The 15,356-nt window shown below is 40.5% G+C and overlaps 1 protein-coding gene across 4 annotated transcripts in view; it reads left to right on the top strand.

Moving 5' to 3' along the window:
- Window positions 1-15,356, top strand: part of CPVL (carboxypeptidase vitellogenic like) — a 162,564-nt gene that overhangs the window by 115,995 nt on the left and 31,213 nt on the right. For 2 of the 4 annotated variants that reach the window (XM_028119295.2, XM_028119298.2), the window contains one exon: window positions 10,378-10,466. The exons of 1 other annotated variant lie outside the window; for it this stretch is intronic. Coding sequence is in view for 1 of the 3 variants with exons in the window: in XM_028119297.2 (XP_027975098.1) it covers window positions 10,378-10,482 (105 nt within the window). In the remaining 2 variants the exon portion in view is untranslated. Of the gene's footprint in view, window positions 1-10,377; window positions 10,621-15,356 lie in introns of those variants that run through there. One more of the 4 variants, XM_028119297.2, reaches the window with a different exon arrangement.

Below are 15,356 nucleotides of genomic sequence, written 5' to 3'. Positions count from 1 at the left end.
TAATTGGGACCTTTCCCATGAGAAGGAAGAATTCATAGCATGGAAATAAAAAGAGCCTGGAAGAGAAATAGTCTCCCTCCCTAACAATACAATTCTTCCCTCTGAAAAAGTGTAGTACTATCTCTTATATTTATTGGTAATGTAGCTTCTGATCTTTCTCCACTCTTACAGGGAAAAAATATTCCTTTGACAATAAAAAATGAGATAATAGAATGATGACTATTGCTAGAGTGCTCAGTATATGCCATACAGCGCGTGGTGCGAGCTTATTATGTGTCTGTGAATTGAGTGCCATGTAGTGGTTAATATGCCTTATCTCTTTGAATCCATACAGAAAGTTAAATATTCTTAGAGTGACAAACCATCCTAGATTGCCTGGCACGTTTTCAGCATTAGCACTGAAAATCCTATCTTCCCAGGAATCCCTCAGCCCAGGGCAAACTGGGACAACTGATCACCCTAATTCTTACCTTGATGAGAAAATAGAAGCAGTTAAGTCCCTGTGCCAAAGTCACAGAGCTGGACTCAAACCCAGACCTGCTGAATCCTGAGTTCATGCTTTTGACCACCATGCCGAATCACTTCCTACTACAGTGCTTTTAGGTTTCCACCGGTGATAATGATCAAGGGAAGAGAAAGTCGTTCATTACCAACCTTGCTGAAATTAACATAGAGATTCTTGGAGTTAATTTAGAGAAAATTTCCATGACTTTTTTCTTTTTTTTAATCAGAGACATTCATAGCACATTGAAACCTCTAGCTGATTTGGTGAGACAAGGCTGAGATTTGATTGAAGGGTCTTCACCTCTCAGGAATTCATTTTGTACCTCTCTAAAAAGACAGGGTATATTGATCACCAGATTTCTTCTAATTTAAAAGTTCCCTGATTGTCAGAAGTCTGTTTTTCATGTTGCACAGACATGTCTGTGCCATTTATTCTCATCCTTCTATGTCATCGTTTCTTTTGGAGACATAATGCTTTTTCTTAAAGCCACTATGAGCTTGTTGATGATACATTGTTTTATTACCTATCGTTTAATTTTATTCTTTATTAATTTTAATTCTAGTATAGTTAACGTACAGTGTTATAGTAGTTTCAGGTGTACAATATAGTGATTCAACAGTTCTGTACACTACTCAGTGCTCATCATGATAAGCGTGCTCTGTAATCCCCATCACCTATGTCACCCATCCCCCACCCACCTCCCCTCAGGTAACCACCAGTCTGTTCTCTATAGTTCAGAGTCTGCTTCTTGGTTTGTCTCTCTCTTTCTCTTTTTTCCCCCTTTATTCATTTGTTTTGTTTCCTAAATTCCACATATGAGTGAAATCATATGGTATTTGTCTTTCTCTGACTGGCCTATTTCACTTAACATTGTTATACTCTCTAGATCGATCCATCCATGCTGTTGCAAATGACAAGATTCCATTCTTTTTTGATGACTGAGTAATATTCCATTGTGTGTGTGTGTGTGTGTGTACACACACACACACACACCCCACATCTCCTTTATTCACTCATCTGTTGATGGACAGGAACTGCTTCCATAATTTGACTATTGTAAATAATGCTGCTATGAACATCAGGGTATTATCTGTCCTTTTAGAAATTACAACACACATACTGACTTAAGAAAGTTGACTTTGAACTAGTGCATTTAGCATTTCCCAGATGTGCAAGTACCTGACAATACCTTAACTCAATTTATGCCACCTTTTGTGCAACTGTGGTCTTTTTTTAAAACTTCTACGTGGTTTATACTCCACAAGACATTATTATTATTATTATTGACATTCATTTATCTATACATGTAAATTCTCAGTTGCTCTTCATTCTCCTCTGTCTTTTCATGTATCCATAGGTATGATTATCCTTCTGTCTGAAGAACAGTCTTCAAACGTTTCTTTACAGATCTGCCAGCAATACCTTTTTCCAGTTTTTTGTTCCCTTGAAAATATCTTTATGGAGTCATTTATGTGGGAAGCCTAGACGACAGCTCCTTTCTTTTAGAATTCGAAGGTTGCAGAGGCACCTGGGTGACTCAGTCATTTGAGCATCCAACTCTTGGTTTCAGTTCTGGTCATGATCTCTGGGCTATGAGATCAAGCCCCACATTGGGCTCCACACTCAGCATGGAGTCTGCTTGAGATTCTCTCCCTCTACCCCTCCGTCTGCACGCTCTCTCTCGCTAATAAATGAATAAGTAAAATCTTAAAAAAAAAATGCAAAAGATACAATTCCACTGTCTTCTAGCTTCCATTGTTTCTGTTACCTAGTCAGCTTTCTTGCTTCTTTGAAATTATTGAAAGTGCAGTTTCTTTTTCTGACAACTTTTAAGATTTTCTTCCTGTCTTTGGTATTGGCAGTATACTATTATGTGCCCAGATGTGGTTATTTCTTTCTGGGTTTTTCCAATTTAGGTCCATAGAGCTTCTCAAAGCTGCGGCTTGATGACTTCTATTGATTTGGGGGAGTTTCTTACTCACAATCTCTGTATTTTACTATGTCTTTTGCACTGTGCCTGCCTTCTCTTCTTATTCTAGGACTCCAGTTAAACATAGTTAAATAGTTTGTCATCCCATGGCTTTTTTTCTCTTTTCTGTGTTTTCCATAACTTCTTGAATAATTAGTTCATAGTTATTTTAAAATCTATACCCGATAGCTCCAATATCTGGATCCCTGTGGTTTCTTTCTGCCCTCCGCTTTTTCCCTTGGTTTGTAGTCATTTGATCTTATCTTTTGGCATGCCTACTACATTTTATTGAATGCTGGACAAAAATGTATGAAAAATGATGTTATCTTCTTCCAGAAAGGCTTTTTCTGAAAGGCAGTTAACATAGGGGCAGATCAACTGGCTTCAGTCAGGGGCTGAAATGGTGATTTGGCGCTGGAATTCAGGTTTGGGGAGGGCTAACCTGCTTCTGGTTTTCACTACTTCTAAGACCTTGTCTCTTGTGGATCTAAGAAAAAGCCTGTGGTATTTACCAGAGCCATGCCTCCTTGACAAGCCTGCGATTCCAAATTTTATCTTTGGTTTCTTTTGGGTTTTCTTTTGTTTTTATTTTTTGGTCTCCCAAGTACCCTAAGCTCCGCTTAGCTGTTCATCCTTTCATCTGTCGATTTTTGCTTGGCTTCTTGCCAAGAGAAGCTTAGAAATTGGTGAATTTCTCAAAGAGAAAAGCAGCACAAAATGTTTGATTCACTTCTCTGTGATTCTCTTTTCTCCATAGTGTCGGCCTCTCAAGTCCTGGTTGCTTTCTGATACTTTCAAAGAGCAGTCTTTTTTTAAATTCAGCTTTTAGTGTTCTTGTGGGGTGGGGGTGGTTTGACACATGCTATTGCTTCATAGTCATAGGTGGAAATCCTAAATTATGATATTGTTGCAACTGATTAAGTAAGATGGTGTATCTAGAAAGCCCTTAGGGAACTGTCAGCACCAAAGCTACGTATTGATAACTCTAGGGATGTGTCCCACTATGATGGCTACATTTTGGTCAGCTAAAGCACCTTTCCCCCTCCTGTTCAGTAATGCTTTGCTACACTAGAATTGTACACTGGTAACTCTCAAGTTTTCCCTGAGTGTTTTGGGAGAAGCTTTCAACCTTGTTCTCTAGTTTGGTTTTTGGTGGGGGAGATGGAAGTGTTGATTTTTTTTTAAGTGGGTTGCCCCATTCTTTTTTAGGAGGTGGCTGCTAACAAGCTTTGGCTTATTTTTTTATTCTCATTCCCAAGTGCCTTTTGTTTTTTTCGTATATTCTTTATTTGAGTGCATATTTATTCCATTTCTACTCGTGGTTAGTGTCTGAAAGCGAAAAGGTAAGACTTTGTAAATATGAAATAAGATAAAAAATAATAAAATAACTTTAGTGTAAATCAGAAACCATAATAAGCAAGATTCTTTCCCTGTGTCTGCATCATCCTGTAGTGAATAACAAGAACTATAAACCTATCCCATATTGCCCACCTCCCAAACCTGCCTCTTTTCTTCTTTCTTGGTTAATAGCACCACCTCTTGCAAAGCTCCCTGTGTCAGAAGCCTGAAATGGAGTCCCAAAAGTTCATTTTTGCTTTTGTTTCTCTTGCCTTTGGAGATGTGTCTTGAAAGAAGTTGCTGTGGCCGATGTCAAAGAGGTTACTGCCTATGTTCTCCTCTAGGATTTTGATGGATTCCTGTCTCACATTGAGGTCTTGCATCCATTTAGAGTTTATCTTTGTGTGTGGTGTTAGAGAACGGTCGAGTTTCATTCTTCTATATATAGCTGTCCAATTTTCCCAGCACCATTTATTGAAGAGACTGTCTTTTTTCCATTGCATACTTTTTCCTGCTTTGTCGAAGATTTGACCATAGAGTTGAGGGTCCATATCTGGGCTCTCTATTCTGTTCCATTGATCTATGTGTCTGTTTTTGTGTCAGTACCATGCTGTCTTGGTGATCACAGCTTTGTAATATAGCTTGAAATCAGCCAACGTGATGCCCTTAGCTTTGTTTTTCTTTTTCAACATTTCCTTGGCGATTCAGGGTCTTTTTTGGTTCCATACAAATTTTAGGATTGTTTGTTCCAGCACTTTGGAAAATGCCGTTGGTATTTTGATTGGGATGGCACTGAAAGTATAGATTGCTCTGGGTAGCATAGACATTTTAACAATGTTTATCCTTCCGATCCATGAGCATGAAATGTTTTTCCATCTTTTTGTGTCTTCTTCAATTTCTTTCATAAGTGTTCTGTAGTTTCTAGAGTATAGCTCCTTTACCTCTTTGGTTAGGTTTATTCAAAGGTATCTTATGGTTTTTGGTGCTATTGTAAATGGAATCAATTCCCTAATTTCTCTTTCTACAGTTATATTGTTAGTGTATAGGAAAGCAACTGATTTCTGTGCATTGATTTTGTATCCTGCCACATTACTGAATTGCTGTATGAGTTCTGGTAACTTGGGGGTGGAGTCTTTTGGGTTTTCCACATAAAGTATCATGTCATCTGCAAAGAGAGAGAGTTTGACTTCTTCTTTGCCAATTTGAATACCTTTTATTTCTTTTTGTTGTCTGATGACTGTTCCTCAAAAAGTTAAAAGTAGAGCTACCCTATAACCCAGCAACTGCACTACTGGGTATTTACCCCAAAGATACAGATGTAGTGAAAAGAAGGGCCACATGCACCCCAGTGTTCATAGCAGCAATGTCCACAGTAGCCAAACTGTGGAAGGAGCCAAGATGCCCTTCAACAAACAAATGGATAAAGAAGATGTGGTTCATATATACAATGGAATATTACTCAGCCATCAGAAAGGATGAATACCCAACATTTGCATCAACATGGATGGAACTGGAGGAGATTATGCTAAGTGACAGAGAAAGTCAATTATCATATGGTTTCACTTATTTGTGGAACATACGGAATAGTATGGAGGACATTAGGAGAAGGAAGGGAAAAATGAAGGGGGGGAAATCAGAGAGGGAAACGAACCATGAGAGACTATGGACTCCGGGAATCAAACAGGGTTTTAGAGGGAGGCAGGGGATGGGTGAGCCCCGGTGATGGGTATAAAGGAGGGCACGTATTGCATGGAGCACTGGGTGTTATACGCAAACAATGAATCATGGAACACTACATCAAAAACTAATGATGTACAGTATGGTGACTAACATCATAAAAAAATTATTTAAAAAAATCATTAAAAGATTATAGCTGCAATCTTAAAAAAAAAAAAAAAAAGCCTGAAATGGGGAGGATGTGTACATGGGTTGGGGGATGCTTGCACTTTACCTTTACAGCTGATGAGTCACCGATTTTATTGCTTCCACCCCAACACCCCTGTTCTCCTTCCCCTTCTCCCCATTTCTCCCATGTGCCCACATCCTCTCTCACCTGAAGAGCTGGTCTCCTAACTCGCCTCCCTGCCTCAGTCTCATTTCCTTCCAAATCAGCCCCCTCACTACATATTAAGGCCTCTTTCTAGAATGCACATCTGAGCATATTACTGCCCTGCTTGAAACCCTCTTGGAGGTGTCCAGAAGAGGCAACACCACAGAGACAGCAGCCTCTTGATTGCCAGGGGTGGGCAGGGCAGGAGAATGGGGAGAGATGGCTAATGGATACAGGGCTCCCTTTGGGGTGATGAAAACATTCTGCAACTAGATAGTGGTGATGGTTGCACCACATTGTGAGTGTACGAAATCTTACTGTTCATTTAAAAATGGTTAGAATGGTAAATTTATGTTATGTATATTTTAACACACACACACACACACACACACACACACACACACACCCAGCAGCACATCATATGGGGTATCACATGGTCTCACTAGTATTTGTCTATTCAACTCTCCCTTTTCTTTCCCCTCTGACCCTTCATACAGGGAACCCTGTGCAGGCTGTTGCTTGTCGCGTGTGCCTTGCAGTTTCACGCTCTGCTGCGCTGCTTTTGCAAGGGCATTTCCTCTGGGGGCAGTGTGTCCCACCCCAACCCACCTCGTACTGTCTGTCCAGGCATCTGCTCCTGCAAGACCCCCACCACGTCTCCCCGGACAAAGCTACACCCACTCTCCCAGCTTGAATTCCCCTCTCTTGTCACCTCTAATGGCACAACTGGGAGACCTTTGCTGCCAGGTCCATGTTTCCAGTTCCAGGGAGGATTGTATCTTTTTCTACAAAAATAAAGTGGAATGAAGCTTTAAAGTGTTTGCATAACCCTTTTAAAATTCATGACACATCTGTTGACCCCCCTGGAACATCTGGAATACATGAGTTTAGAGAATTGAGCTCTCATGTGGAAACACCCAACATACACAGTTTCTGACGATGAGACCATTTCTATCCAGGGAGCCTTGGATGAATCTTGTCACATTTAAATACAAAATCACGGCCCTGTCACATTTTGTTACACACCTCTAAAAACTATGGAGTGGTTTGTGTCTTTGATTTGTGAGCGGTGAGCAGCTTGGCTATAAACAACAGATTGGTTTTTTTGTTTTTTTTCTGGCGCTCATAAATTTATTTGAGGTTGACATCGGTAAAATGCTGTCAATATGCTAGGGAACATACTTTAGAATTTTGTGGTGTGTGAAAAAGACTTTGTTCCCAAATGAGCTTTTCTTTCCAATCTTAATGACACCATTCATGATGACATTTGGTCATTACATATTGCAGCTTAGAACTAGACTGGGGGTCAGGCAGGTTACTGAGAAGAATTGTAACACCCAACCTTATCACCTCTTATTCACCACTTATCATGGTCAGAGAATGTGTGTGTGTGTATGTGTGTGTGTGTGTGTGTGTGTGTGTGTGTGTGTGTAAATAGAAGGAAAGCAGATGATCAGGAGAAATACACTCAGGTGAGGCCATGAGTAGGCGTTAAACAAATTTGTTTGTATTCTCCCTTGATATAAATAGAGAATTGCCTGGTTTGTCACAGAATGGAAAAGGTTCTTATAAACAGCGGTTTTCAAAGAGTAGTCTTTGGACCAACAGTATGAGCATCACCTTAGAATTGTTAGAAATGCAAATTATCAGGCCCTGCCCTGGACCTTCAGTGCTGGAAAGTCTAGGGGTGTGGCCCAGCAGTCTGTTCTAACGAGCTCAGGTGTTTTGATGCACATTCTAGTCTGAGAAGTGCTGTTTTAAACAACTCCCTGAAACCAAGATTTCTTTCTTTTTTTTTTTTAAGATTTTATTTATTTATTTGACAGAGAGTGAGCACAAGGAGGCAGAGGAGCAGGCAGAGGGAGAAGCAGAAGCAGGTTCCCACTGAGCAGGGACCCCGACGCGGGGCTCAATCCCAGGGTCCTGGGATCATGACCGGAGCCAAGGCAGACCAACTGAGCCACCCAGGCGCTCCCCAAGTTTTCTTAATGCTAACGTAGGAACACAGTGTTTTAGGGTAGTTTGATATAAGCATTTCAATCCTGGGTTTTGAGTAGAGATAACTGTTGAAAGAATAATGACAATGGTTAATATTTATTACCATCCAGGTGTTATGCTAAGTGTTACCTGTACATCATTCCACTAATTGCTCCCGTAATTCCCAACTATCCCAAGAGGTAATACTTTTTTCTCTATTGTACAGTGAAGGAAACTGAGGCTCAGAGCAGGTAAGTTATTTGCCCAGGGTCACACAGCTTTTGCTGTGCCTCGAGTCGTGCTCCTGCCCTCCTGACTCCAGGCCCAGGCCATAAAGCACTATGTTACCCCCCATTAGCTGCAGTTCTGGTTCAGGAGGCAGGATGACCATTAGCTCTTGGATTCAGCTTACCGGTGTTCTGGACCATTGCTGCCAGGCAGCAGCTGGGTTTTGTCGCAAACATGACTCCCCTAAGTGTCCTTAGCTGAGCTGAAGTTGCATAGAATCACTCATCAGATTCCGGCCAGAGCCGGCAATTTGGATGGGAACCTACCAGAAGAGAATTCTAGCCTGAGACTGTGGGGGCAACAAAAGTTTTTCTCTAGAGTCGCATGCACGGGCTCATGTCACACATAGGTTGACTTTCAGTCTGTGACAAAGTGAGACACATTGGGTTTCCAGACACAAGCTTGTACGCAAATGGCAGATGGGCTCCACTGTCATGGCAGCAAGGCACAAATGGCCATTGATGGGTGTGGCATACAGCAGGTGTTGCCAATTGTGTGTGAGGGGTAAGTCCAATTTCACATCTGTAATGGTGGTCTACTTCCCTTACTTGCCTCAGAGGGCTGCTGAGAGCCAGGTGAAATGTTCTATGACTAAGCTATAAAGTTTAGTTCAAATGTAAAGAATTATTATACAAATACTAGGATTTGAATAAAAACACTGGTGTGTGCATCAAAAGCCAGGTCCCAGGTCATTCTCTCAATTATAATTGGGTGACTTGGACAAGCCTCCTAATAGCTCCATATCACTCAGTCACCGAGGTTGCTAAGTGCTTTCTGCAGTTAGTTGTGCAGTGCACAACCTGTGTAGCTGTGAGCTGCAAAGCAAAATTCATCTAATCATCTTGATCCCACTTCCCACATAGCAAGGTCTTAAGACGCTGGGTGTTGGGGGTGGATTATTAATATATTAAATGCACTCTGTAAATATATGTGTAATTTTCTTCTGTCTCAGTTCCCTTCTGATTGAGGCAGGTAAAACAAGCCATGAAGGGCCTTGTCAAAGGGGCCTTTACTTGCTGATTGTGATTTAGCAGCTAAAACTTACCGAATGTGATCCCTTTCCTGCCTGTGTTCACTCCCTTCATCCACTACTAACTCCTGCCCATTTTCCACATATGCCGTAGGACGTGGCAGGCCACACTGCTCTCTCCTGCAGGGGGCCTGCCAACACTGTGTCGGTTCTTTCCCTTTCGGTGTTGAATCCCGAAGGCCTCCCCTTGTCCTCTACTTGGGACATTTGCTGAAACCAGAGGCTTTCCGAATACAGAGACGAGTCCCCCCCACCCTGCCCCTGCTTTTATTTTTTTTCTTTTTTATCGATATGGCACCAGGCACAAGGGTCTGCACTCACCTTAACTCTAGGTGTTTCGGAATGCTCTATATATCTTGTTAGGTGACACAGGTATCCACTACTGTACAAACTCAGTGAGCCCGCACTTAACAGAACTGCACTTCATTGTGTGTTAATTTTACATAAAATCTGGGGGAAGTCGACTGATATCCATATTTGACTTTGAAATGTGTCAAAAAGATAAGATGGATTAATAGTTGGGTAGTGTGAGAAAGTGAGTAAAGTGGGTGTTAATGAGAGAATCTAAGTGATAAGTCTATGAAATTCTTTCAGATTTGCTCTATGTTTGAATTTTTTTCATAATAAAACGTTGGGAAAAAAGAATGTTCTAATTCTGTGCTACTCAAAAAAATGGCCTTTTAAAAATTTCAGGTGTCAAGGATTTCTCATGTTTGTCATTTTAATTTTTTGGAGAATCAAAATATCCCCTGTATTAATGGCCAAGACTAATATGGCAGGTAGAGCTCAGTGTGAGGGCCAAGTGGCTCAGCGGACTAAAGGGGGCAGGTGGGTGGATTCCTCCACCCAGATGGGGGGGGGCAGAGATGGCCCCAGGGTAGGTCATCACACCTCAGGGGCTTCACCAGGGAAGAATAACACAGCACAGACTAGCAGACAGCTCACTCCCAAAAGGAAAAAGACAATTTTCAAGTTTCTATAAATGTGAAAGATGAACACAACTTTTTGTTAAACAACCACACAACTGTAAACCTTTCCTACCTTAAAGTACCTATAATTAAAGCTATCAAATCTTAGACAATCAGCATATCCAAAGGCATGGATTGATACAGAGTATGTTCTGTATTTCATGGAAGCTTTAAGAATACTTCAGTCTGAACTAAAACTTCCCATTCATGTAGAACATCCATTTCTCTAAACTTTTCTTTTTCTTCTCTAAGGTAATTGTTCGAGGTGGAGGACACATTTTACCCTATGACCAGCCTCTGAGATCTTTTGACATGATTAATCGATTCATTTTTGAGAGAGGATGGGATCCTTATTGATGGATAAGCTGCTTTCCTAAAAGAAAGAACATTGAGAAGAAAATTTCCAAAATGGAAACTGTCCTATAAATAAGAAAATTGTCTTTTTATATCTTTAAAATGTTTCCCATCAATAAAAATTATCCTTGAAACAAGGAAGGTTCTGTTTTGGGGGAGAGATGGTTCATTACAAAATTAACTTTAAGAAAATGCTACTCATGAGTAAGAATGACCTCTTCTAACTTAACGGATGGGAAGAATGGATTCTGAGACCCTGTTTCAGAAACAAGCGGATATATGGAAGGTCGAGGCCTTGAATGGGAATTTTTAATTCCTTCTAAGAGTAAGTGCAGTAAGTGGATAAAGTTGTAACAGCATCTTGTTCTGTAAATAACAGGAGAGTTTGTCTCATAGTATGCATATGAAAGTGTTTGGTAAGGGGCGCCTGGGTGGCTCAATTGGTTAAGCGACTGCCTTCGGCTCAGGTCATGATCCTGGAGTCCTGGGATCCAAGTCCCGCATCGGGCTCCCTGCTCAGCAGGGAGTCTGCTTCTCCCTCTGACCCTCTTCCCTCTAGTGCTCTCTATCTCTCATTCTCTCTCTCTCAAATAAATAAAATCTTTAAAAAAAAAAGTGTTTGGTAAGTACACTGGGTAAGAGCATCTAATTATCACTACAGAGGAATGGGTGCAGTCATAATAGTGGTGGGCAAGACTTTGGAATGTGGAGAGTCTTAGCAAGAAAGGTAGCTTGGAATTCTTTGAAATAGAAATCTTATATATAAAAGTAATAATGTACCAATTGGTGATACACAGAGGTTCTTACTCAAAGAACACACTGAATCTTCGTCTTTTCTTTCTTTGTTTTTTGCTTCTTGGTTTTTCAGTGTCTTGGCTCATTTCAAGTGTACACGTTTATCAAACAGCCTGCAGGCTGCATGAGTTATGAGCCATTTTAAATTCTGTACTTCTTTAAGCCAAATAAGGAACAAACTGATTTTGTATAATTGTTGGAATATCAAAAAAATTTGAGACAATCTGGCATCCAAATACATACATTTATAAATATGCATACATTAGTAATTTTCCAACTAAAATACCCCATTTTGGCACATCTCTCCTGTTTATGCAACATGGGCTCTCACCTCTGAAATTCCCCAGCACGTTTGGCTTTTTCAACATCATTTCTCTCATTTTACCCATTTATGAATTGGCTCACTGGAGAACTAAATTTGAAAAGTCAAAGCCTGTTCTTGCTGCAAATATTTTGGGTTCTTTTAATTTCTCATTTTGTGCCTGATTTCATTCAGGTTGGTGATCTCCCTTTGTGGGGGTTTTTTTATAGATATCTCTCACTGTGCCCCTATACTACCAGACATCAAATCAAACATTCTGATCAAAAACAGATTTTAATTATTGCAGAGAATAAGCTAGGGGGAATGTGCAAAGAGTTTTGCATATAGCCCCACCTGCCATTTAAATTGTTGCATTTGGTCCCAAAAATATGCAGTGGAAAGGGCACCAACTGTGGCTGGGAGAGCAGGAGTTTAGTGCCATGTGTGTGCCCTGGACATTTTGGGGTAAGTCACTTCACTGTCCTAGCTTCCCAAAGTCTCAAAGAAGACAGAGACTCCTGAGGATCCTTTCAGTTCACGTATCATTGTACTAGTATCCATTTCACAAGGGTACCATGAGATATTACAGTCGATCTTCATTATTCATAGATTCCATATTTGTATCACCTGTTCACTAAAATTTATTTGTAACCCCAAAATCAATACTTGCTCACTTGTATGGTCATTTGCGAACATGGGCGGAGTGATGAAAAAATGTGAGTTGCCCAATGTGCACATTCTCAGCCACGGTCAAACAGGTGTTCTTTTTGTAGTCTAGTGCCACATTTTTCTACATTTTTGTGCTTTTTATTGGTACTTTTTTTTATTTAAAAGGGCTCCTAAACAGTGCTGAAAAACTGTCTGGAGTTCCTCAGTGCAAGAGGGCTGTGGTGTGCCTTACGGAGAAAGTACGTCTGTTAGATAGTCTTCATTCAAGCACAAGTTATAGTGCTGTTGGCCATGAATTCAATATTAACAAAGCAACAACATACATTTGATAAGGTTTCTTTAAACAGAAACACACATAGGGGCGCTTGGGTGGCTCAGTCAGTTAAGCATCTGACTCTTGGTTTTCACTCAGGTCATGATCTCAGGGTTGTGGATCAAGCCCTGCAATGGGCTCTGTGCTCAGCAAGGAGTCTGCTTGGGATTCTCTATCTCCCTCTCCCTCTGCCCCTCCCCCGCTCATGCTCCCTCTCTCTTTAAAATAAATAAAATCCTTAAACAAAGTTATGTACTAATCGGTTGACAAAAATGTTGTGACCAGAGGCTGGTAGGAACCACATCCTGTATTTCCCCTAGGAGCAATGGTTCAGAATTCATCAATTCAGTATTTGGGGAGATGTTATAGAAGAGAACTAGAATGAACAAAGAGAATCGACTGTATTTGTGAAACACTTAGAGTAGGGACCCACACAAAATAATAGCCCAATAAATAGAAGTTGTAGATGCTGTCATGTTTATCATCTTGCTGTCCCAGGCATAGGACCATCCGAGGGACAACCTGCCAAGCCTTCCCAGAGCAACCCTAGCCAACTCCCCTGAGGGTATAGTCCTGTGGAGACTCAATCTGGCAGGTATTTTACTTTAAAAGGGAGGGAAGAGAATTTCAGAGACTAAAGGAAAACAAGTTTTTGAATTCACTCGGAGAGTCCTTGCGTAGAGAATCTTCGTGTGGGGTACACACCTTCCATGGGACACTCAAGACAATCCATTAAGATGCCACCTCTTGATCCAAACATGAGACAGTCTGATGTCTCACATGGCTGCCATTACCATGAACAACGTACACACAGAGAGGGAGATGCAGGGAGGAGAGGGGAGGGACCTTCTCATGGTTCTGGGTCTTGCCTATTGCCAATTGCAACTTCCATGCTTATAGGATACCATCAAATGGGATTAATTTCATAAAAACAAAGCCTTCAAATTGGAGGATCTTTATAGCATTTTGCCTTGCAATGGGGAATGGCAGATCAGCCTCAGGTACCTCGGTGGTCATCTCATGGCAGTGTATTTAAAGGAGCTGTAGAACCTGGGAACGAGTCGTGTATTCTTTCTTTGACAAAAGGACAAGTGTTTGCAGAGGAGCTGTCATTTTCTGTCATGGTGAGTGGATATTGTTAGTATGGCATCTAGCACATACTGTTTTTAAAAGTAAACACACACAAAAATAAATACATACATACACACACAAAGAGGAAACCCACAATCTGTCCTTTCAAGGTTGAAGTAGCACTCTTAACAGTTAGTGAGAAAGTCATTTCTCTTCGAAAGAAACTCAACCTATGGCAAAAACATTTTGAAAACAGGTGTTTAGAAATGTTTCCATTTACTTTGTTGCACATGATAAAGAACAAAAACCTTAAATCAAGGAAAATTTCAACAAATGTCTTTGCGCAGAAGATAGGATTGAAAAATGAGTGTGGGAAGTTAATAAAGCTCATTGAATGAGGCCTTTCTTCCATTTGGATCTATGTATCTCCATCTGTAAATTGTCTGCTTCAGCTCTGATGGACTTTGAATCCAAGTGTCAAAGTGAAATGAACATATGGCCAGAACTTGAATTGCTGTATCACAAAAGGGTGACCCAAGATTTTTCAAATATGACAAAGCATATGCAACACATTGATCCTGTTAAAAATATCAACAGTAATATTTTAAGGAGCAAAAATACTTTGTACTACTAAAAATCAAATACAGTTTTTAAAAATTTAGTATGTAAAATTTCATCTTTATCATTTTAAAATTTCTATTTTGAAGACTTTTATAATGTAAATGTTATTAGCACAGTAGTAGTGTGATTATACTCTATAAATGAATGAATAATTATATTTTTTTGGTATGCCTCCAGCAGTTTTTAAATGACGGCGTGATACATAAAGATTTGGAGAGCACTGTTTGAGAGGACAGAAAAAGTCCACATTTGAAGGTGGCCTTACACTATGTACCGATTTGGTTAAGTTAAAAAAGCAAGGCATGTGATTCAACAATCTCAGACAATTCACAGCGCTCACCATAGCACATACCCTCCCCAGTGTCTATCACAGACCTGTACCTCTGAAACAAATAATACATTACAGGTTAAAAAAAAAAAAAGAAGATAGCAGGAAGGGAAAAATGAAGGAGGGGACGAACCATGAGAGACGATGGACTCTGAGAAACAACCCGAGGGATCTAGAGGGGAGGGGGGTGGGGGGATGGGTTAGCCTGGTGATGGGTATTAAAGAGGGCACGTTCTGCGTGGAGCACAGGGTGTTATGCACAAACAATGAATCATGGAACACTACATCAAAAACTAATGATGTAATGTATGGTGATTAACATAATAAAAAAATTTTAAAAAGCAAGGCATGTGATGTGCCTGGGGGGGGCACACGGTTAAGTCACCAACTCTTGGTTTCAGCTCAGATGGTGATCTCTTGTCCTGATCTCAGGCAGGGAATCTGCTAAAGACTCTCCCTCTCCTTCCACCCTCCCCCCCTCAACTCATACTGAAAATAAATAAATCTTTTTTAAAAAGTACGGCATAGAACAATACAGCACGCTTTCATTTGTAAGAAAGGAAGGAAGGGAAATTAAATAAACAAGTAGGAGAAGGAGGAAGGGAGGGAGAGAAGCACAGAAATTTTATAAAGGGTAAGTGCCTCTGGAAAGATAAATAAAAAACTAACAGCAGTAGCGGAGGAAGGACTGGGTGGTGTTGGTGGGTGTGAGGAAGACTTAGGATTTTTACGTTTTTTGTTTTATGTTTATGTTTTAAGTTTTATGCTTATGTTACATA

Source organism: Eumetopias jubatus, unplaced genomic scaffold (assembly GCF_037043125.1).
Source record: "Eumetopias jubatus isolate StellerSeaLion01/CBP00866 unplaced genomic scaffold, mEumJub1_p1.0 scaffold_14, whole genome shotgun sequence".
Lineage (NCBI taxonomy): Eukaryota > Metazoa > Chordata > Mammalia > Carnivora > Otariidae > Eumetopias > Eumetopias jubatus.
This window is presented reverse-complemented; position numbering and strand designations above follow the sequence as displayed.